At 38.2% G+C, this 23590-nt stretch overlaps 1 protein-coding gene and 1 long non-coding RNA gene across 2 annotated transcripts in view; both read left to right on the top strand.

The window, feature by feature from the left end:
- The first annotated feature begins 251 nt into the window (after positions 1 to 251).
- On the top strand, positions 252 to 1486 carry LOC130569650 (uncharacterized). Its single transcript, XR_008964862.1, has 3 exons — positions 252 to 461; positions 839 to 874; positions 1175 to 1486. It is a non-coding gene; the product is annotated as an uncharacterized LOC130569650 (long non-coding RNA).
- A 540-nt stretch (positions 1487 to 2026) lies between these two features.
- Positions 2027 to 23590, top strand: part of lrp2b (low density lipoprotein receptor-related protein 2b) — a 43668-nt gene continuing 22104 nt past the window's right edge. Inside the window, exons 1-43 of the mRNA XM_057359249.1 lie at positions 2027 to 2045; positions 3393 to 3503; positions 3593 to 3715; positions 3799 to 3915; positions 4415 to 4525; positions 4665 to 4778; positions 5376 to 5492; positions 5616 to 5759; positions 6231 to 6347; positions 6845 to 6973; positions 7611 to 7780; positions 7860 to 8083; positions 8171 to 8377; positions 8488 to 8690; positions 9009 to 9149; positions 9831 to 10040; positions 10209 to 10401; positions 11665 to 11790; positions 11943 to 12073; positions 12248 to 12385; positions 12728 to 13006; positions 13307 to 13546; positions 14461 to 14580; positions 14665 to 14781; positions 15115 to 15492; positions 15581 to 15829; positions 15966 to 16174; positions 16269 to 16453; positions 17279 to 17507; positions 17725 to 17902; positions 17985 to 18113; positions 18290 to 18456; positions 18637 to 18780; positions 18868 to 18977; positions 19062 to 19239; positions 19452 to 19665; positions 20043 to 20279; positions 20582 to 20770; positions 20866 to 21786; positions 21875 to 22040; positions 22116 to 22274; positions 22376 to 22665; positions 22883 to 23086. Of these exons, the coding sequence (XP_057215232.1) occupies positions 2027 to 2045; positions 3393 to 3503; positions 3593 to 3715; positions 3799 to 3915; positions 4415 to 4525; positions 4665 to 4778; positions 5376 to 5492; positions 5616 to 5759; positions 6231 to 6347; positions 6845 to 6973; positions 7611 to 7780; positions 7860 to 8083; positions 8171 to 8377; positions 8488 to 8690; positions 9009 to 9149; positions 9831 to 10040; positions 10209 to 10401; positions 11665 to 11790; positions 11943 to 12073; positions 12248 to 12385; positions 12728 to 13006; positions 13307 to 13546; positions 14461 to 14580; positions 14665 to 14781; positions 15115 to 15492; positions 15581 to 15829; positions 15966 to 16174; positions 16269 to 16453; positions 17279 to 17507; positions 17725 to 17902; positions 17985 to 18113; positions 18290 to 18456; positions 18637 to 18780; positions 18868 to 18977; positions 19062 to 19239; positions 19452 to 19665; positions 20043 to 20279; positions 20582 to 20770; positions 20866 to 21786; positions 21875 to 22040; positions 22116 to 22274; positions 22376 to 22665; positions 22883 to 23086 (8137 nt within the window). The remainder of the gene's footprint in view (positions 2046 to 3392; positions 3504 to 3592; positions 3716 to 3798; positions 3916 to 4414; positions 4526 to 4664; positions 4779 to 5375; positions 5493 to 5615; positions 5760 to 6230; positions 6348 to 6844; positions 6974 to 7610; positions 7781 to 7859; positions 8084 to 8170; positions 8378 to 8487; positions 8691 to 9008; positions 9150 to 9830; positions 10041 to 10208; positions 10402 to 11664; positions 11791 to 11942; positions 12074 to 12247; positions 12386 to 12727; positions 13007 to 13306; positions 13547 to 14460; positions 14581 to 14664; positions 14782 to 15114; positions 15493 to 15580; positions 15830 to 15965; positions 16175 to 16268; positions 16454 to 17278; positions 17508 to 17724; positions 17903 to 17984; positions 18114 to 18289; positions 18457 to 18636; positions 18781 to 18867; positions 18978 to 19061; positions 19240 to 19451; positions 19666 to 20042; positions 20280 to 20581; positions 20771 to 20865; positions 21787 to 21874; positions 22041 to 22115; positions 22275 to 22375; positions 22666 to 22882; positions 23087 to 23590) is intronic.

Genomic DNA, 23590 nt, shown 5'->3' with positions numbered 1-23590 from the left:
TAATATATTATAAATAAACATTTTTATTCTATAAGTAGATCCTAAGTCACTGAAATCTTTTGACAATGTAAACGTTGTTGTGCTTTCCATCCAAACAAACTGCAGCTGCTCTGTGTGTTTATTGTGCAGTCTCGCCCTCCACAGTACTGTGGCGCTGTTGGCCCAATGTCGCAGCGTCAATGCATGTGCCATGTGGCGCTTTCGTTAGTATGTGTGTTTAACTTTTTCCCGCTCTGCGCAGATCAATCACCTTATGACAAAAAGCATACGGACTTAGAATAACATCTCTAAAGCATACAGAGCAGTCAGTTCACAAATAGCTCTCACTGTGCTTTGATGTCGCCGATCCGTCTGCGATCAAACATGAGTGGCACGAGTGTTCACCGGTGGTGTTCCGCTCGCGCGACAGGCGGGAATTCAAAATAACGGATCGCAACAACCTCTCGACTGTCCCATTGGATGTAAGTAAAGTCAATAACTTAAATATACTAACTATATACTATTTATATAAATGTATACTCTGACACGTCTAATTGTATGGCCGCTTTTGGCTGTTTAAACCATTTATTTACAAACTGTAGGCACAGTTTAGCCGAGATGCTAACGAATATAAGTTAAGATGAAGCTTGTTTGGCTAACGTTAAGTGCGTAACGTTAGTGTTAATGACAAACAATGACTTTTAGCCACTTTTAGCTATTATGTTCACTTTTAGTGAATGTATAGCTCTTTTTTAACTTATTGATGTTTGTGTTGAATGGTTTTCCCACCCATGTTACATAAATTGTCTGTAATTAAATATTTTTATGATTCAGTTCTATTTTTATCCTTTTAACTCAGAATTTTCAGTATTTTCCAGTTGAGCAGCAAAAAAATGTAAGTATTATATTTATTGTGATATTTTCATTATTATGTTATTTGTTATATTTGCACATGTAAAAATACTCATTGACAATGGAAAATCTGATTAAAGTGGATTATTACAGTTGTTGCTATAAATAGCCTATTGTACTCCTTAACCATAGACCAAAACAGAGACTTCCAGGCATTGTAATATTTTGTTTATTGTTACATTTGTAAACCAATTGCAGTTTGTGATGTGCTAAATGATTAAATTTAATGTTTTATGAGACGTTATCTAAATCCCTCTTTTTGATCTCCATGTCTTATTCGCAGGGACACCCAAGGCCAACAGACCCAGCCCACCCTGATGCTCATCCTTGCACTGCCTGGGACACCTAAGGCCAACAGGCGCAGCTCCTGTTCTCTTTTTGCCATAAATACATATCTACTGTAGCAATGCAAAATTGTGAAATGTACTATAGAAATAATTTTGACTTTGACTACATGGATCCTCACACCACCTGGTAATAGCAGGAAACCCATTTGGAGAGAACAGCATTGTTTTCTCTAGCTCGCAAGGATTTGCTTTTTGGCAAATTACAACTTTACCATGGGTGTAGGCCTTGCTATGAGTGACTACTTTTTTGCTGGACTTTTTTACAATTGTACATTTGTACAAAGTACCTGAAATATTTCTGTATGTACAGTATATTTAAAATTAAGGCAAATTATTTGGTTAGTTTTGTTAAGATAAAGTCTTTTCATTTATAACAATATCACCAACACAATATTAATTATACATGTGATTTCATGAATTTAGAATGGTAATGTTCAATATTGAACATTCTGTAAATATTTATTCAATGTAAATTGTTGTTGTTTATCAATAAACTGTTGTATTTGATTTAGTATTTCTGCTTATTAAAATATTGTGAATAGCAAATATAAACTGTGAAATGGTGCCTTGAAGCACCCAAGATGGTTCCAGACCATTTTAATAAAAGGGATCCCCAAGAAGCTTTGAGGGTTCCTCAGAGAACCGCCCCCCTTCATTAAGCGGTGCCTTGAGTTTCCCCTGAGGGTTCCGCCGGTGTGGCAATGTGAAGAACCCCAAATGGTTCCTCAAAGTACCTTTAATTTTTACAGTGCAAGACATGAAATGATGTTAAAGCTTTGATGTTAAATATGATCAGTAATTCAGAAGGTTAGCTGTCACATTAAAGGCTTTTTAAATGAAGAATGGAACATGAACTGACACAACTTGATAATTTTGTCAAATTTAAAACTAGAGATTTTTACCTGTCTAGTTTAAGCACTTGATTGTGTTCCTCTAACAGTTACAAGACCTTATACCACCAATAAAAAAACTAAAAGGATGGTTCTTCAGTTACATGAACATGACATTGAAGTATTTTTTGCTGATGTTGACACGTTTTACTGGTAAAAGTTAATCTTAGATGAAATTCATAAGGAGACAGGGCTCATAAAGGGCTGTAACTTTGTGTCCTACATCCAGTCCCTGTTTATTTTAAGAGAGAAGCCCATCATAGAGCTTTTGGGTCCAGAGTCAATCTCACTGCGGATGGATCGCTGAAACTCAAGAAACAGGAAGAGATTTATTCCCTTTCCATGGCCAGTTTTCATTAACTGTGCAAGAATTGTGAAAAGCACAAAAATGGACCGATTAAATGTCTATGTTGTGGCAGTGCTATGTTTAATCTGTGGACCCTGCTTTGTTCAAGGTATGTGTTATTTTTATAAATTTACAGTTTTAAATTTGATATTTTTTAAGTTTTAAGTTGATGCGTTTTGCACTTGAGCATTGGGAGAGTATTTTATAATTTAGTTTTACATTATCATGGGCATTGATGCAGTGAGTTTTTTAATGCCAGTAATTCAATTTAAACAATATATAATAATCTGAGATTTCTTATATCGTTTACCTAAAATTAAATAAATGATTTGGTCTTGATGATTTTATACTATCTTACTGTAAAATAAACAACAGAAAGTGGAGGGATGCTTTCATTTAGAACAATGTTATTCAGTGAGTACTAAGCCAAATTTGGAGTAATCATATTCATTTCACACAAATGAAAAATGGTGAGTTTAACTGATTTAAATATATTCTGCAGAAACTAAAAACTCTCTCTAAAAAATGTTTATGCAAAAAAATGTATTGGTGATCACATGAGGAAAGTTCAGGTCTTCTACACAGTAGCTCCAAAACGCCATAAACAAAGTTACTTATTGATTATTATTTCTTGCAGAAGTAAAATATATTTCTAAACTGCCCAATAAACTCGGCTCATTTGAGTTATTAAGATTTACTAGAAAAACCAACCTGTGATCTGTTATACTACCACATTAAAAAACACAATCGCAATCCTCGGTAAATGGTTTCTCTCTTAATAATGAACAGTCTTTAAACACTATATTATTTTGACTAGATGGGCACACAACTCATTTGTCAAATGTGAAAACAAGCAATGTTTCGTCATATTATAAGAGACAGTGATCATTCAAAACCCACTGATCATTTTCTGAACAGGTCAGTGTGCCAGTGATCAGTTCCAGTGCAATAACGGCCAATGCATCGATCAAGACTGGAGGTGTGATGGAACCAAGGATTGTGCAGATGACTCTGATGAACTAAACTGTCGTAAGTAGCTCTCATGAGTCATGACTGACCGCTGACTCGCTGGATTGACGAAGAAATCATATAAATTCTTCTCCACATTGGATTTTTAGCGCTGTCCACCTGTAGCTCTCAGCAGTTCAAGTGCTTGACGGGTGGAGAGTGCATCCCTCTGGCATTTGTATGTGATGGGGAGGCAGACTGCCCCGACGGTTCAGATGAGCAAAGAGCCTGTGGTACGTCTAAATGTCTTAAAGGACAGAACACTATTTATTCATTTAGGGCACGGTTATTTGTAGCTGCATGTTTGCTTTTTTAGGCGGTCAGACGTGCAGCTCAGACCAGTTCACCTGTCGAGAAGGGCAGTGCATTCCCAGACAATACAGATGTGACCATGTTTCAGACTGTGTGGACAACTCAGATGAGAACAACTGCAGTAAGATCATCTTTGTATTGTTAAAAAGGGGCATTTTATTATAAATAAATCATAAATTATTCTGTGGGCTTTGCATTGTCAATGTGCTCGAAACTGTTCCTTTTCATGCCAGATTACTTTTATTACGTCAGATAAAATAAAAAATGTACACATTTAATAGGTCTCAAAACAACAAATAAGGGATTTGTGTCACAAATACTTAGAAAAATGGCCATGGGATTGCATTGTTCGAATTTGGCAGTATTATTTGAGCTATAATCTAAATTTCAAACAATAAAATTTATTGCAAACAGCCATGTAATGAATGCCATAAAAGCCTTAAGCAATATCTTTACAAGACCAAAAATGCATGACTTCAACATTTATTCAGCATGAATCAGGATGAATCAGTAACAGAATGACAAGTAATAACCACTTGGGAACATTCTGTAAAGATCTCGAATCATCAGGGTTTGCCAATAAAACACCAGTGTTTGACATTTCCTCCTCTTGAATCCAGATTACCCATCATGCAAAGAGAAGATATGTGCTAATGGAGCGTGCTACGACAACTCTCAGCATTGTGATGGCACGCTAGATTGTAGAGACGGTTCTGATGAATCCAACTGCAGTGAGTGTAAAAATCAATCAGACGCCATGAAGCATGTTCAGATTAACAAAGCTTTTTTCATTGGTCAAATAATTCAAACAACATCTTGACATTTCTTGTCATTTCTCGTCACATTCCCTATGGTTTGCTTCTGAAACAGCAAGGTATTGTCAGCCGCACCACTTTCAATGCACAAATGGATACTGTATCCCGATGGCCTTCATCTGTGATCACTGGGACGATTGTGGGGACAACAGTGATGAGAAAGACTGTGGTGGGTCTTATACATCTCACTTAATTTACTGATATTGTACTTTTATAGTTTTTTGTACAGGGTTGCATCTACCTTAAAGGAACAATTCACCCAAAAATGAAAATTCTGTCTTCATTAACTCACCCTCAAGTTGTTCCAAATCTGTATAAATGTCTTTATTCTGATGAACACAGAGAAAGATATTTGAAAGAATGCTTGTAAGCAAACAACTCGAGGGTGAGTAAATTATAAGTTTTTTTGGAGGTGAACTGTGCCTTTAAGAATAAAATGTCTAATTCAACACAAAAAGAATAGGAAAAATAGTTTCCCAAGATGGTGAAATTTTGAAGCAAACTTAAGGCTGGAATACACTACAAGACTTTTAAAATCTTAACAGATTTTTAAAAACTAGACATCACACACTTGCAGACATTTTGAAAGTTTGCAAAGAAAAACAGGGCATCACACAATGCGATAAAATCTGCAGACTTTCTGCAACAAGTCCAGAATGAGAATCTAGGCCAAAACTGAGCAAAAGTCTTGTAGTGTGTTCCAGTCTTTAAGTGTTGCTCTGATGGAAGGGTTGATGCCACATTGCTGTGTTGTCTTGTTTCTTAGAGTATCGGACCTGTAGCGGGTCAGAGCTCTCCTGCAGTAATGGACGCTGTATGCCTCAGGAATGGGTGTGTGATGGCATCAACGACTGTGGAGACTTTAGTGATGAGAACGGATGTGGTGAGATATCGACGCCCGTCTCCTATCAAAATTAAACCAATCAAGGGCAAATACAAATTCAGCAAAAATCTGATTGTGAATATTGTTTGACTTGTAAATGCTAAAGGTTTGTCATTCTAACAGACCCAAGTATCCGAGACTGTTATCCTGGAGAGTGGCCCTGTCCTGGCTCTTCAATGTGTGTGCCCATAAACAAAGTGTGTGACAATAAACCCGACTGCCCTGGTGGAACAGATGAGACCAACACTACAGCACAGCTAACCTGCGGTAAAAGTTTATTTTCATTCACTAATTTGTGATTTTTTTGTGATAATTAATGATTTCTCTTCAACTTTTTATAATAATAACAAATTTATAAATATGAAGTCACAAATGAGACTATATTATGTTATTATATTATAACAACCCCAGCAAAGATTAATTAATATAATCCAGCGGTTGGGCATGTCCCTTTCTGATCCAACCATGAGTTAAAAATAACCATTTTTAAAAGTGTATATTTGATGATAATCACATGTCTTTGTCAAATCAATGCTGATCTTTCAGCCTAACAAAAGTCCGATTTTACTAGACACTCATGTGTTATGCGTTTGATTTTTTATGTTTTTATGTTCTAAATTTCAGCTGCTTGTGTGTGGGTCACATTTTATTGCAGCAAAAATACGCTGATGATGTTTGATGATACTCTCATATCACATTATGCATGTGACCTTGTCAACTTAACTGCCTCACCTGCAGGTTTAAACCAGTGCTCTGCTCTCAGCTGTGAATACCGCTGTCATCCCAGCCCTCAGGGCGGAGCCTGCTACTGTCCCGATGGCTTTACAGTGGCCAATGACAGCCGTTCCTGTGTGGGTGAGTGAAGTTCAGGTGTTCCTTTAAAACCTTAAAGCAGTAATTTACACATTATACAATGCAGATAACTTTTTATTACAAAATCATATAGTTTTGGCATATGATATCATTTGGTCAATACTGTGTTTTATTCACAATCAAATTATGATCATAATGTTTATGTTCTATTAACATGACAGAATATTGAATATAACAAAAATGGCATAAAGTGACTTCATCATTTTAATGATCAACGAATGTCCTATTGGGCAATTCAACTGTGCTGAAATAGTGGGATTATAACACCTAGCCCTATTACATAAGCGAATATTTTAGTTAACATTTGTGTTGTTATTTTACTTATTATTACAACAATAAAACACTCCAAGCTGCAAATACAATTTCAGATATTCACTATAACATTTTGTATCTTATTGCATATAAATAACCTTTTATTTATTAGATTAGAATGAATCTAGCCTTCTGACAGATTTAGCACATATATGGTTTATCCTCAGACTATGATGACTGTAATATTTGGGGAATCTGTGATCACTTCTGTGAGGATCGACCAGGCACACATCACTGCAGCTGTGCTGATGGATATTTCCTAGAGCAAGGCCATGTTTGCAAAGCCAATATCTCAAGTAAAAAGAAACCTAAATGCTTTTAATGTGCTCAAAGTGTCAAACAGAGCTTTTGGTCCTTTATATCTAAATGTATTTTAGTGCCTTAAACAGTTTGAGCTTAATGTTTATAGACAGATATACGAGTTCCTTTAAAGAGATGGTTCACCCAAAAATGAAATTTCTGTCATCATTTACTCACCCTTTCTTTCTTCTGCAGAACACAAAAGACGATATTTTGAAGAATGTTGGTAACCGAACAACGGTGGTACCAATTGACTTGCATTGGTTTTGTGTCCGTACAATAGAAGTGAATGGGTCCCACCATTGTTCAGTTACCAACATTCTTCAAAATATATTCTTTTGTTTTCTGCAGAAGAAAGAAATTCATAAGAGTTTGAAATGACAAGAGGGTGAGTAAAAGATGACAGAATTTTCATTTTTGGGTGAACTATCGCTTTAACATAGCAATGAATTAAATTCAAACCATACTCTAAACATGTTTTTTTTTGTAAATGAAAAGTTTGTAAAAAGTGTTCCCAGTTGTTTTTGTAACAACTATTATTTAATTAGAAAAAATGTAATGATGTGTAAAGGCAGACATTTTAGTTTTCAGTAATGCACTTTTGTTGTAACATGTCTCACTTGCTCCTCATAGTGGGTTTAGCACAGTTGATCTTCACTGATGGACGTGATATAAAGATGGCAGACATACACGGGAGGTTTATTAGACTTTTGGTCCAATCAGACGGCAAAGGTTACGCTGTGGGCGTCGGTTACGATTGGCACAATCAACGGATCTTCTGGACAGACACCAATTCTCAGAAGGTGTCTTATGGTTTATATGCAAAAGTACTACAGACATGCATGGGAATGAAATGATATTCACAAAAATATTTTTATTCAGATTTACTCCATAAACTACAATGGTGAGGATAAGAAGGAGGTTCTCTCTGAAGCCGTGCACAGTGCGCAGAACCTGGCTGTGGACTGGGTCAACTTCAAGCTTTACTTTGTGGAGGAACGGGTGGAGAGGATTGAAGCATGTGATTATGACGGGGGGAACCGTGTCACCCTGATTGCAGAAAATCTGGTGAACCCTCATGGGCTTGCTCTGGACCCAACAGTGGGGTGAGTATGTGTGTGGATGTAAAGGATAATAGGGCATTTCCGTGTTTTCTGTCCTGAGACTGATTTATAATCAATGTCATTCTCCAGGTATATGTTCTTCACAGACTCTGGCTTTAATACGGATGATGTTAAACTGGAGCGTGCCTTCATGGATGGAAGTAACCGGTTTGAGTTGGTTAAGACCCGACTTGGTTCTCCTACTGGAATTACCCTGGATTTGGTTACTAAGAGGGTTTATTGGACAGACAGCCATTTTAACCTAGTCGAGACAGTCACTTATAGTGGCTTGGACAGGTATTCTGCGAATAGGATGTTTTACAAATATTTTGATGGGTTAAACCAAATCTGTTGTTTTTAGAAGAGATTTACATCATTGATTTTATATTTATCAAATGTGCTACTAGGAAAGTAGTGCTGAATGGAGGTCACCAGGTTCCCCACCCCTTTGGGATTTCAGTATTTGAAAATCATGCCTTTTTCACCGACTGGGTCAAGATGGGTGTGATTCGGACCAATCGCTTTAATGGCAGTGACCCCACTTTTCTCTACCGCTCCACTAATAGACCTGGACAAATTGTGGTCTCCCATCCGCTCCTTCAGCCCACTGGTAAAGTTATATGATAAAAACAAAATATAAAAATATCCCTGCTAAAAAAATCCACCACAAACCAGCTAAAGACAATTTGACTGTTTTGGCCCAAAACCAATCTAAAATCAGACAACAAATGCATTTGACCAGCCTAGGAGACCATCTGACTACCAAATGAATGTAGGCTGGTTTACGATGACCATTCCTTTACCAAATTTCTGTTATAATTATAAAATATACTAAGTTTTCCTTTAACTTATCTAAATTACTTACATAGTAGTGAGTATTATCATGTACACAGTACTTGGTCATAACTGCTCTTTTTTCTGACTGTAGTGAGAAGTCCATGTGGCAAACACAATGGCGGGTGTGAGCAAATTTGCCTTCTGAGTCACCGCACAGACAACGATGGGCTGGGTTACCGCTGCAAGTGTCGCCTTGGATACGACCTGCAGTCTGATGGCCACAGCTGCTTTAGTGAGTTTCAGAGCTGGCCTGCAACACGTACAGTAGTGAACAAAAGTGATATCTGGTGTCCTTATTTTTTACCCTATTTGTTTTTAATACTCCTTTAATTCTTGCCAAATATCATATATTCGATATTCAGTTTATATTTCAATGCAACATGAATACAGATGTGTTCAATAATACATTTGATTTAAAAGTCCAGTGTGTAATGTTTTGGATCTACTGTATATGCAATATAATATACATAACTATGTTTTCAGAGGTGTATAAAGACCTTACATAATGAAATGTTTTGTTTTTATTACCTTAGAATGAGCTATTTCCATCTACATACACCATGGGTCCCCTTACATGGAATTTGCCATGTTGTATCTACAGTAGCCCTAAATGGACAAAATTTTCTACTGAGTGCGTTTCGTAAATATATGATCTCCTTCGGCAAAGAAGCAAAAACATGACAACATTTTAGCCACCGTCAAATGGGAGGGGTGGAGTGAGGCATTGGTTGCAATTTGCAACCTCACCACTAGATGCCACTACATTTCAAACACTGGACCTTTAACTTTACATAGTTAGACATCACTTTTGGCCAGGACTGCATATTGTTTGTTTGTTAGTTTACCATAACTGTCCAATTTGTAGAATTGAATGAATCTCCTAAAACATATCCTCTGTCTCTCTCACTTTCAGAGATTAAAGATTATTTACTGGTATCTAGTGCGACAGCAGTCAGAGGGATCCCTCTTAATGTGTCCTCTCAGGAGGACGTAACACTGCCATTGGCTGGTTTGACCGGAAGCTTCTCTGGCTCTGCTGTGGATTATGACGGGTTTGAAGAGACTGTGTTCTACAATGATCGCACGCGACAACTCATTTACCAATCACCCATCAATGGCACCAGTGAGTCTGTAAAAACTTCAGAGAATAATTTTCCACTAAACATACAACACAACTAGTGAACTTATTACTTCTCTCACTTATCAATGTCAGAGTAGTACAGATGTGTTTATAAAATGTCCTTTAAAACATACAGCTCTTTTTAAACTATTTTATTCTGTTATATTTCAGATCAAAAGATTCTGACAGGTTACAGAGTAGGCTCTGTTGAGTCAATGGCATATGACTGGACTTCAAAGATCCTCTTCTGGACATCCAGCTCGTATCGCACCGTCTCAGCTTTTAAAATAACCGATGGATCCAGAAGAGACATTGTTAAGAACCTGATTTACCCCCGGGGTATAGCTGTGCATCCTAGTGCAGGGTAAGACAGAACAAGGTTATGGTCAGGAATTCATAACACCGTTGATTCCAAACCATTATCTCTCTCAAAAAAAGTATTGATGACTCAGTCTGCACTGCACAGGTTTTAGTCCCTTCCAATCCTAGGATGAATAAAATCTCTCAATACCACCAACTAACAACCATGGCTTGTCGCTATGATGCAAATAAAGCTATTGGCTATTTAAATTTATGCCTTTGATATGCCAGCTCGAACTCAGTTTCAATAGAGAAATGTCAGCACAGGGAATAAAACTGTGCTTGTGGTTTCCCCAAAGGCATGCCAGTGAATTAGAGATGCTAAATTGCCCTTAACTGTGTGTGAGAGAGTGTGAATGTGGATATAACTGGAAAGAGCATGCCACTAGCAACGCCAATGCAATGTAAGTCGCGTTGGATAGAAAGAGTCAGCCAACGCGTAAATGTAAATGTAAATGTAAATTTCTAAATACTGATTCTCACATATACCCATAGAAGGCAAAACATTTTTATTTAAAGTTATTGTTCAAATTCATCTTTAATTTTGTTTATTTGAGATCCTCTATTTTGGCCAATAAATTATATTCAAAATATAATTGTAGGGAGGCAGAAAGAGATTTTGTAACCATTGTGGTTCTTAAGGCAACATTTTAAATGGTGATGAATTATTTATTGCCGTTATTGTAATATTGCCGTGTTTGAAAGTAAGCAGACTGCCAAGTTGTAAATCCGAAGGTGAATGAATAACAAAGTTATTGGCTTTGAAAAAACGGAGTTGACTCTGAATCATGCAAACGAGTCGTCCCTAGTCCGATTCGCGAACCGCCACGGATTTACGTCACTACATATAGTCCCCGCCTACGTTTTACTAGGACTACCCGCGAAAACTACACTTTTCTCCCCCAAACACTGTAGCTCGTGAGCCTCATTCGCGGTAGACCAATCACAGCAGACTAGACCATCTGACCAATCACAGCAGACTAGACTAGCGGAAAGGAGGGGATTAGACAGATAAATCGGGGACCGAATCATTTGAGAGTCAGTCAAGAAGTAAAGTAAGAATAACTGCCTATTATTGCCAGAAAATAGTGTTTTTACATCTTGTTGGGCACTCCATAAACCAAAGTAAAAATCCCTAGTTATGTACTCTTTAATATCACAGCTATTGTCAATACCGGTGTATTGTGACACCCCAACTTTAGATGCGAGTCAGCATATGTTTTAGATTTGCTGGGTTGCACTACACATCTCTATTATGTACTTTCAGATACCTCTTTTGGTCTGATTGGTATCGTCCAGCTGTGATCACCAGAGCTTATACAGACGGAAGCAATGCTGTTCCTCTGATCAACACTACACTTGGGTGGCCTAATGGACTTGCTGTAGATTACCTGTAAGGAAGACCTCCCACATTACCAGCTTCTAGTATTTTAATCGGAATTATGAATTTTTCTTATTTAATTTGGACACATCAGGAGATTTAGTTTGGTTTTCAGAAATGAGCTTGTGAAAATTACCTCAGAAAGTTTTGTTCATGCTATACAGAATGGATAGGCTGTATTGGGTTGATGCACAGCTGGATCGGATTGAACATGTGAGCATTGATGGCATGGATCGCCAGGCATTTTCCAGTGTCGGACAAATCACTCACCCATTTTCGCTTACGATACACTCAGGTCAGCCCCATTACAGTGCTCATTTGTTATAGGATAAATGTGGAAAGAAATGTGATTCTAAGACAAATATTACCATGTGTTTAACTGATTATGTTTATCTATAAAGATATGAGGAAATGTAATGTTTTACTCGATTCACTTGTCAATGATTGATCTGTTTCTGCTGTTTGTTAGATCATCTATTTGTGTCAGACTGGAGGACAAATGCTGTGTTCCGTATGAGGAAGAGGGATGGTGGAGAAAATATAATACTCAGAAAGGGCATTATGGGCATAATGAATGTCAAGGCTTATTCAGCAGATATACAGAGCTGTAAGTGTCAGAATGCCCCTCCTTAACTAGTGTTTGTTTAACTTTATTTCACTCAGGGAAGTTTCAATGATTTTTAAGTATCAACTTTGTCTCAGACATGTCTCCTAAAATTCCTTAAATAAAATTAACAGCAAAAGCCCAAATAATTTGGTCCTGGATAAATTGATGAAAAAATATTTAGGTTTGTTATGACTAAAGCTGAGCACAGTTTGGATCATTGTTGTGATCTATGTATGTACTGTAAGTAATGTGTGTAAATATCTATGTACTTATTTCTGTCTTGATAAAACTATAGGTTTCAAGCTAAAATAATTTTTGCTTTGTTTACTTCTATTGCATCAGTGTTCAAAAGTAGATGCAACTTAATTCCAAACGGCCGCTGCAGTCACTTCTGTTTCCCAACGCCCGCGTCCAACCGTGTGTGCGGCTGTCCCTACGGCATGAAGCTGCAGGAAAACCATCGAGACTGTGTAAAAGATGACTCTGAGCCTCCGCCAGATAATAACTGTGGAGATTACTCCTTTCCCTGTGATGAGGGCCGCTGTGTACCTAATTCATATCGCTGTGATGGTGTTAATGACTGCATCGACAAGACAGATGAAACCAACTGCACAGAGCCAGGTGTGTATAGTATGTACAGGGGTTAGCAGAAGCACAATGGACCATTTTTTTTGGGGGGGGGCATGCATTACAAACTTTTAAACAAAAGTGAAAATGCAGGAATAAGCCAAGACATCTGTGGATGAGAGTGGAATCATCCTTTGATAAAACATTGGAATATGATACATTATAAAACTATACAGAATAAATATAGAAAAAATAGACTCTTTCTCCCTTTATTTACTATCTATTGTTTTAAAACATGCTATGTATGTATGTATGCACATCTTTGAAATGTTATATTAATTGAAATCTTATTAGGGGCAACCTGCTCCCCATATGCCTTCACCTGTGGAAACAAGCACTGCATCCCTGCTAGATGGCGCTGTGATGGACATGACGATTGCGGTGATGGGTCTGATGAAGATAACTGCCCCACACGTGGACCAACCACCTGCTCATCACTCCTCTTTCCTTGCACCAATGGAAACTGTATCCCAAAAGCATGGGTGTGCGATGCCTTCAACGACTGTGGTGATGGGTCTGATGAGAGAGACTGCAGTAAGTTATGCACTTTAACATTTTGGAATAAAATCATATTTAAAAAATCTCAACAGCACATACTTAATCTAATCATTAAAAACGCATTTTACTTTTTTTACTATTTGCGTGGGACACACTAGACAATTTGCACATCTTAACATTAATATTTAATTATTTTTTTAACTTTTATTAACGATTTTAACGTTATAAAATTCAGAACGAACACACTTGACAGTTCGAGCGGATCGTGATTTCAAAGTGGCATGAGTGTGATTAAACGTGACTTCTGAAGAAAAACAAATATGGAGGATGATCGACGTTATATCAGAATCAGAATCAGAAGAGCTTTATAAACATTATATATAGGCGCATTATAAACATTATAGGACATTCATTGTAAGGAGACTCGCACTTGTTGCTATTTTTTGTACAAGTATTCTTCTCAATATACTCCACTTTCAAAAAGTTTGAAACAACATTACGAATGTTGCTTTAAAGTGACAAAAATTCTTTCATGAATGACTCACGCTCTAGTTGTTCCAAACATGTATACATTTATTTGTTTGGTTGAACACAGAGAAAGATATTTGGACGAATGCTTTTAACCAAACAGTTATTGGATCCCATTGACTGCTACAGTAGAAAAAAATTACAATGGAAGTCAAAAGTGCCCCAGAACTGTTTGCTATACATTCTTCAAAATATCTTCTTTTGTGTTCAACATGGTAGTCAATGGGGTCCAAGAACTGTTTTTTATAAGCATTCTTCCAAATATCTTCATCAGAACAAAGAAATTAATACATATTTGGAACAACTTGAAGGTGAATGAATGATGACAGAATTTTAGTTTTTGGGTGAACTGTCCATTTAGTGTTTTTTGTTGATCTATGATAAGTTAATAACCACGGCTCTGCTTTTCCGCCCTTTTCTAGATGCAACTACTACCTGCCAGCCTGGCTTCTTTCTTTGTCCCGATCATCGCTGTATTTATGGGTCATATGTTTGTGATGGAGACCAGGACTGTTTGGATGGCTCTGATGAGAAAGGCTGTGGTAAGACGTGGTTACGTTCACATCTAAAGTATTCGTATTTCTAAACATCTACTAAATCAGCATATTGTTCTTTGCTCTGTGTAGAGTACTCATGTGGTAACTGGGAGTTTGCATGTGCCAGTGGAGACCAGTGTGTGAGTCAGAGCTACCGCTGTGATGGGGTTTATGACTGCAGGGACCACTCAGATGAGAGTAACTGTCGTAAGTTACACGTGTCCTCTTTCAGTCTGGTTTTTAAGATATTCCTAATATGAAATTAAGATTTTTTTGTTAGTAAAAAGTGGATGAATTTTGGCACTAATTTCAATTGATAGCAAAGAAAAATGTCTTCTGTTATGATGCTATGTGCATTGCATAGACCAGGGGTCTCTCAGGGGTTTTACCTTTTTGAAAATAAGGGCTATCTGAAGGTATAGTAGATAGATTTTATATAGAAAAATAGATCAATCCTAATGTGTATATAAGCCACTTTATATGTTATGAATTCATTGAGAGTTAATTAAGGTGAACACTAATAGTTTATCACATATACAGCCACACGTGGGCCCGGCCTCTGCCATGACAATGAGTTCCAGTGCCAGGTCGACGGATTCTGTATTCCAAAAGTGTGGGAATGTGACGGCCATCCAGACTGTGAAGACGGCTCTGACGAACACACTGGTTGCCCGCCACACACCTGCAGATCCACAGACTTCCAGTGTGCCAATGGAAACTGCATTCCACAGAACTGGGTTTGCGACGGTGATGACGATTGCAGGGATTTGAGCGATGAGACAAACTGTCCCAATCCTCCATTCAGCTGCCCATCGGGTAAGTGGTTGTGTCCCACAGACCAGGTGTGTATCACCGAGGCTCAGGTGTGCGATGGCCAGAGAGACTGTCCCAATGGAGCCGACGAATCTCCCCTTTGCAGTGAGTACTGATGCTGGAGAAACAGATTTGTTCAATAAGCTTTAATCTACACATCTTCCTTTTAACATCTGACTTTAAATACGTTTAGATGGAGATGACTGTCAGGTGAATAACGGGGGCTGCAGTCATGGTTGTATTCAGGGTCCGTTTGGAGCTCTGTGCACCTGTGAACCAGGATTCCAACTGTTGAATGACTCGAAGACCTGCGATGACATAAATGAGTGTCTGATCCCTGGTTTCTGCAGCCAAACCTGCTACAATGAACGCGGCTCTTTCCGATGCTCATGTCACCACGGATACCAGCTGGAGCCTGATGGACGTACATGTAAAGCCATATGTAAGCGACATCCCCATCACTTATATTTTAAACAGGATGACCAAGATGCTTTAAAGAGGAGTATGTTGCTCGTATGAATTTGTATTCATGTAGCCGTGGACCTAATGTCTCTGTTTTTGAATGGAATCCGCTCCAGCCCCAGGTGATGCTTTACTTCTGGTGGCCAGACGTAGCCAGCTTATCGCTAACCGCATCAACTTTAGGCCGCAAATCATCCAGCCCATAGCCAGCGGTGTGAGCATCATCACTGTAGATTTCGACAGTGTCAGCAAGAGGGTCTACTGGGGTGATGCAAACTACAACATGATCTACAGTTCATTCCAGAATGGCACAGACAGAAAACAGGTAAATAGTAAAAAGAAATATAGATTGCCTTTTGGAGTCCCTGTCTATTTTTATAGATATCCTTGGTTAACATTCATTGATGCTGGTATATTAGGTGTTTCCATCAGGTCTTATGGTACCTGAAACTATAGCGGTGGATTGGGTGGGTCGGAACATTTACTGGACCGACTCTGTCATGGAGAACATTGAAGTATCCACTCTAGATGGCCGCTTCCGGAAAGTTCTGATCACACAGAATATCACCAGGCCACGAGGATTAGCTCTAGACCCCCGCAACCAGTAGGCAGTTTTTAGTGTTTCATAGTGCAATCAAATTAATCACAATTAATCGATTCCAATGTTTTTTTGTGTTTATATGTGTATGTGGCATGTATATTTAAATTCTCAAACATACATTTATATATTTTGGATATAAGTGTATTATATATTTATCTTGATACATGATACTGTATAAGTTATATTATATTATATATAAATTGTAGGGCTGTCAAAAGATTAATCGCGATTAATCGCATCCAGAATAAAAGTTTGTGTTTACATAATATATGTCTATGTACTGTGCATATTAATTTTGTATTTATAAATACAAACACATACACAAGTATACATATTTAGGAAATATTTACATGTATTTATTTATATTTACCAATAATCGAAATTATATATAAATGTTTATTAATATTTAGATTTTTCTTAAATATATGCATGGATGTGTATGCATTAATAAATACAAAATGATTATGCACAGTAAACAGATAAATATTATGTAAACACAAACTTTTATTCTGGATGCGATTAATTGCGATTAATCTTTTGACAGCAATTGTTGTTATATATACATAAGAATATATTATGTACAGTATGTACAGTATGTGTGTTGCATATATATATATATATATATATATATACTGTATATAATTATTGATTAATCGCAATTAATTGCAACTAATCACAGTTAATTGCGATTAATCAATTTAAAGGCAATTTTCCTCTTTTTCATTATCTTGAAAATTAAGTGGATAATAATGAATGATCTTAGTGAGTTTTGTAATACATCTTAGCACAAAATGCAAATAACACATTTTTCCTCTGTTTTCTTCTTAGCACAAATCTTATGTTCTGGTCGGATTGGGGTCAGAACCCCCGTATAGAACAGGCTAGTATGGATGGGTTTGGAAGAAGAGCTATTGTGACTAGTAAGGTTTACTGGCCTAATGGCCTTACCCTGGATTACCCAACTAGAAGAATATACTTTGCTGATGCCTACTTGAAATATATTGACTACTGCGACTATGATGGCAAAAATCGGCAACAGGTCTTTGCAAGTGACTTGGTAAGAGTTCCCAGCTACAGGCTGTTGCAAGTCATATGGGTCATTTATGTCATGCTTCACATTTTCACGTTTTAGTCATAGGAGTTATTTAAAGATTTATTTATATCTATATTTTACAAAATAATAAATTATTAAAATGTTAATCATGTTAATAAAAGAAACATGGAGTGTAGAGGGAGCAGACATTAAGTTTTCCACTTAATTTCTGTGTTTGCAGGTTCTTCAGCAACCCCACGGGATAACCATCTTTGAGGACAAAGTCTACTGGACTGACCTTTACACAAGTCAAATCATGATGACTAACAAATTTCATGGAGGAAACACCACCATCCTTATGTCCGCTGTATACCAGGGCATGGGCATCACCATAGATCACGCTGTAAAGCAGCCTGCAGGTCAGATCTCCAAGTGATTGCTGATAAAACAAACACATTGTTTTTCATGACTGTAAATACAAGAGTGTTGTCTTCCATACAGCGCTGAACCCCTGTGAGAACCATCCGTGCAGTCAGCTGTGTCTGCTGTCGACCTTAAGACCTCGATACTACAACTGCGCCTGCCAGTCTGGATGGAACCTTGATAGTGATGGCCGCACTTGTACTAAAGGTCTGAGTCATGACAAACTTCAAAATATAGTGTTTAATCATAGCGTATTATTTTAGTATATTTGAACCTAATATTTTTGAAGTGCTAAACTAAAGTTTGAGAGAACCTTCCTGTCAATCTCCTTTTTTTTCATATATTTGTCATTTGACCTGAAGAGGCTGTCTTTTTAATCCTAGATGAAACACCTTTCCTGATGGTTGTTAGGGATACAGTCATCATGGGAATCCCTCTTAACCCCAATGACACAACCAACAACGGCATGACACCAATTTCAGGCATCACACAGGGCCGAGATATTGATTTTGATGACCAAGAGCAGTTTGTCTATTGGGTGCAAGGAACAGTGAGTAACCCCTTCGTAATGTTATTTTAGAAAAAGCCTATAATATTAGTTCACATTAGAAAGAACATACAATAAGTGTGTGTAAATTTGGAATGTTCTGCATCGCCTTTACAAATGGTAGAAACTGGTAAAATGTAAATTCTGTTATTTATGAAATTAAGGTTATATCTGTGTTTTTAGGGTTCTATTTATAGGAGTAAGACAGATGGGACAAACCGAACTCAGTTTGCACCAGCTGCTATCATTGGCTCCCCCTCTGGTCTCGCTTTTGATTGGATTACTCGAATCATTTATTACACCAATCCTTCCACCAATAGCATTGAGGTGAGTACAATTTCTCAAGTCAAATAAAATCATATTTAGTATAGGGATTACAGTTTGAAGAAGCATTTTGTTTTTATTCTTCTTTAGGTTATTAGGGTTGATGGATCGCAACATTACAGGAAAACTATCATCACAAATACAGGAAAACCAGAGGGAGCTGGAGAACCAATAGGAATCGCTCTTGATCCCGCCAGAGGGTAACAATTCTTTATATCTTATACTGTATGTTTGTCCTGTGGTAACTTAAGTGTATTTGTATAATAATGAATAGTCATCTACAGGAAACTGTTCTGGACAGACAGAGGAACAGGCAGTGGTGTTCCACCGAAGGTGGCCAGTGCAGACATGGATGGTAGTAACCTTAAAAACCTCTACACAGGAAACATGGGCAATATTGAATTCATCGCTGCAGATATTACTGCCAGGAAGCTTTACTGGGGTGTCCCTCAAACTGGGATGGTGAGAACTGTACACTTACATATCAGATGTTCCACATACTGTCAAATCAAATGTATACCTTCGCACATTTGCTTTGTTTTGGTAGACACCAAACCACACTGGCATTTGATGAAACTATGTCTTGCTTTATTTATGCGATATCTGGTAGTTTTGTGGTATGGACACTTCTTATAGCCATTTTGGTCACTCAGATTTTACTTTTTGATTGTCAGATTGAGTGTGGAACCATGGATGGTGTGAGCAGGGTGACTGTTGTAAGTGGGTTATCTCACCCCTGGGGCATCACTGTCTACCAAAACTACCTCTACTACACTGATCTTGACTATGAGGTCATCGAGAGAGTGGACAAGAACACTGGCGCAGACATGGTGGTGATGAGGAGTGGCATGGCTGGGGTGCGGGCACTTAAAGTGCATGCCAGAGATAGTAAGTGAATCATTGCAGTACTTCATTTAATGCCTTCAGGGAAGAAAAATCACATGATGTCTCTTTGACATCATTAATGCGATGAAATAGAAACACAAGTTATCTTGTGCACAGGTTTGCCGTAATACTCAAACCTTAAAACCAGAATTGAGAGATTGCAATATTAACTGAAACATTATCATGTGTTGTTTTATTTTTCCTCAAGATTTTTTGAAGAAACTTCTCAAACAATTTAAATACTAAAATGAAACATAACTTAGGTCTCATGTGAACATTTTCTTAAACGCAAATGATAAGAGTAGACTGAAGTTTAATCCTCTGGATTTTCCTTTTTTTATATAATTTTGTTCTGTTCCCCATTAACCCATAAATTCCAGACTCTGCTGGAACCACTAATGCTTGCAGCACAAACAATGGTGGCTGTCCCCACCTGTGTCTCCCTAAACCTGATGGACAGAAGACGTGTGCCTGCACCACAGGTTTTGTCCCATCTCAAGACAGCTCCCAATGTGAGCAGTATGAATCTTACGCTGTGGTGTCCTCTTCTAAATTTATCAGAGGATTCCACATCAACAGCTCTGACCACTCTGAGGCCATGGTTCCTGTTGGGGCCAGTGAGTATTTATTTTAATGTTCAACTTCTTGACCCTCAATCAGTACTTCATATAAGAAAGAACCTACACAATACCAGGCATGAAATAAGATTCCAGCGAAAATCATTTTTCCCTGTTACTATAGTTGCACATTTTGATTTCAAAGTCATTTGCACAGCCATGTAATAATAGTAATAATAACAATTTTGTTAATAATAATAATGTAATATTACATAATTTATATTATTATAACCCTAAGAAATGTGATTCTCTGTAACATTCTGTTCGTCATTTATAATGTATTATGTGCTATTAATTCATAGGTACTTACTCCATTATTGGCCCGTTGGACATGCATATTGCCTCTGGGTTTCTATACTGGATTGATAACAGCACCTACTCAACCTACAGAGGCATTTACAGGGCCAAAACAGATGGTTCCCGCTATTCTTCCATCATCACTCAAGTGGGCACAGGAAGGATTCAGAGCTTGGCCGTAGATTGGATCGCAGGTAAATTACTCTACAAGAATTGATTTTACTACGGGAGCGCTGTCTATTTTTTGAATGTATCAAAGTATGATATATATATATACTTTTTTTGTCAGGAAACTTGTATTTCACTAATACATTCACGACTCAGACATACCTCGAGGTGTTATGCTTGAACACCAGCAATCGACTGATCCTGGTCAAGAGTTCAGATAATCGTCCGCAAGATCTTGTTGTCAGCCCCAAACTGCGTCTCCTGTTTTGGACTGATGCTGGCCAATCACCCAAGATTGAGAGTGCTCTTTTAGATGGTACCAATCGTACTATTCTTGCCTCTGAAAGCCTTTCATCCCCCCGAGGGCTTACAGTTGACTACACCAATGACTTCCTGTACTGGGTGGATGACACGCTGGATATGATCTCCCGCATGGCACCCGATGGTTCTCAGCGCCAGATCGTACGGTACGGCAGTCGCTACCCAGCCCCATACAGTGTTGCCATCTTCGGCAAATTCATGTTATGGGTCGATCGCAAGCTTGGCAAATTATTCCAAGCCAGCAAGCTCCCTGGAAATACAGACACACCTGAAGTCATCCGTGATGGCATTGCGGATCTGACAGATGTTGCAGTGTTTGACAATCATGTTCAGCCCACCAGTGCCAACCAGGTGGGTTTCAACCCATGCCAGGAGGACAATGGGCGGTGTGCTCAGTTATGCTTCGCGATACCTGAACAGCAGCAGCCCAAATGTGCCTGTGCCCATGGCTCTCTGCTTAGCAATGGAGTCTCTTGTGGCTTTGGCCTTGATGAGTACCTCTTCTTCACCACGGATTACACCCTGAACAGCATCAGGCTGGACCCGGAGGACCACAGCTCCCCATTTCCTACGTTCTTCCTTGGCTATGGTGTCGTGGCCACAGAGTTTGATTTCCAGGACAAGAGAGTGTTCTTTACCCAGTATGTGGGCATAGGAAGGAGCAAAATTGGATACATCACAACCACCAGCACCACAAGCCCTCCAATCACCATAGCCAGTGGTAGAGTGGTCTCAAGTTTTTACATTTTCTGAATTAAGCTGTAACAAGCAAACAGATTTTTTTCAGATTTTTTCTGTATGTTTCACAGATCTGGATGATCCTGAAGGTCTGGCCTTTGACTGGATCCACAAGCGTCTTTATTTCACCGATTATTATAATCGGAGCGTACAGGCTATCAGTATAGATGGCCAAAACCTCTCCTTCATCGCTCATGCCGACCGCCCCAGAGCTATTGTAGTAGATCCCTGCTATGGGTAACCTTTTGAAGTTTTTTTTACCCCTTTAGATTTAAAAATATGTTTCAGACGTTAAAAAAAAATCTTTCTTAGATACTTGTACTGGACAGACTGGGGATACCCTGCTAAAATTGAACGAGCCACACTTGGTGGAAACTTCCGGATCCCTATTGTAAACACAAGCCTTTCACAACCTAATGCTCTGTCTTTGGATTACGAGGAGCGACTGCTGTATTGGGCTGATTCAACACTGTGAGTTTAGACTTTAAATTTAGAGATTCATGCTTTTACATATCACAGTATCAGTTCTGATATTGAAAATCCACTCACATTTGATTTTCTCTGTTCCACAGGGACAGGATTGAGCGTGCGTCTTTGACTGGAGCCAACAGGGAGGTCATTCTTACTCTGACACAGTACCCCTTTTCTGTGACCGTATTCCAGCAGGACATCTACTGGACAGACTGGAACACTCGGGCCGTATACCGCGCCAACAAGGACGACGGCTCTGGGCTGTTAATAATGGCCACGGATCTGCAATATAGACCCAATGACATCCACGTCTTCTCTGCCAGCAAGCAGGAGAGCTGCTCCAGCCCCTGTCAGCTTTTTAATGGAGGCTGCAGTCATGTTTGTGTACCAGGTCAGTCTGAGACCCAAGTGTACCAACTAGTCATAATTTATATAATTTAAGTTATAGATATCAATGGACGTTGACCTGAAGGGCATCAATTGACTGCCAAGAAACTTACAGTGACAATTATGAATGTGTTGAATAAGTGTTAAATATTAAACCAAACGAAAATAACAATTTTAAAACAATATATGTTACAAAAGTAATGTGAAACCATTTTTTCCAGGTCCAGTTGGCCCAGAGTGTCAGTGTCCCAGCACTGGTAACTGGTATCTGGCCAACAATGGTAAAGATTGTATCCATGACAACGGGCAGCGCTGCCATCCGGACCAGTTCACCTGTCTGGACGGAGACTGCTTGTCCCAGCGCTGGAAGTGTGATGGCTACAAAGACTGCAAGGATGGATCAGATGAGCTCGAAAGAGTTTGTGGTGAGCATTTAATTTTGTTATGTATTGTTTTTTTCCGTTTATATATAAAGAATAAAGATGTTGCACTGAAGTAAGCTCCAATTACACCAAATGCAATATAGTAATACAATAAAAATGATAGTACTACAATAAATACAATAAAATACAATAAAACATTGCTTTAGTAAATGGCAGGTTTGTCCTTAGTAAATTCAAAGCATTTTTATGTTCTACTTTGTACAAAACAAGTCTTCAGTTTTAACCCCATTTTCTCCTTTTCTTTGCAAGTGGATCTTTCCATCTGTTTTTAATTTGAACTGCTTTACCAGGCCTTACACACAACACACAATGTATAACTTATCATCTCTCTCAAATACAAAACATTTCATCATCAAACCACGCACACAAGCAATAAGACTTCATCGGGCATTATAATTTGAAATTTCTGTACATATAACTCTACTGCACTATGTTTACATTGATAGAAAAAAGTGTAAAAAAACTAAATACCCTTTATGCCCCTTA

The sequence above is a fragment of the Triplophysa rosa genome, linkage group LG18 (assembly GCF_024868665.1).
Source record: "Triplophysa rosa linkage group LG18, Trosa_1v2, whole genome shotgun sequence".
NCBI lineage: Eukaryota > Metazoa > Chordata > Actinopteri > Cypriniformes > Nemacheilidae > Triplophysa > Triplophysa rosa.
This window is presented reverse-complemented; position numbering and strand designations above follow the sequence as displayed.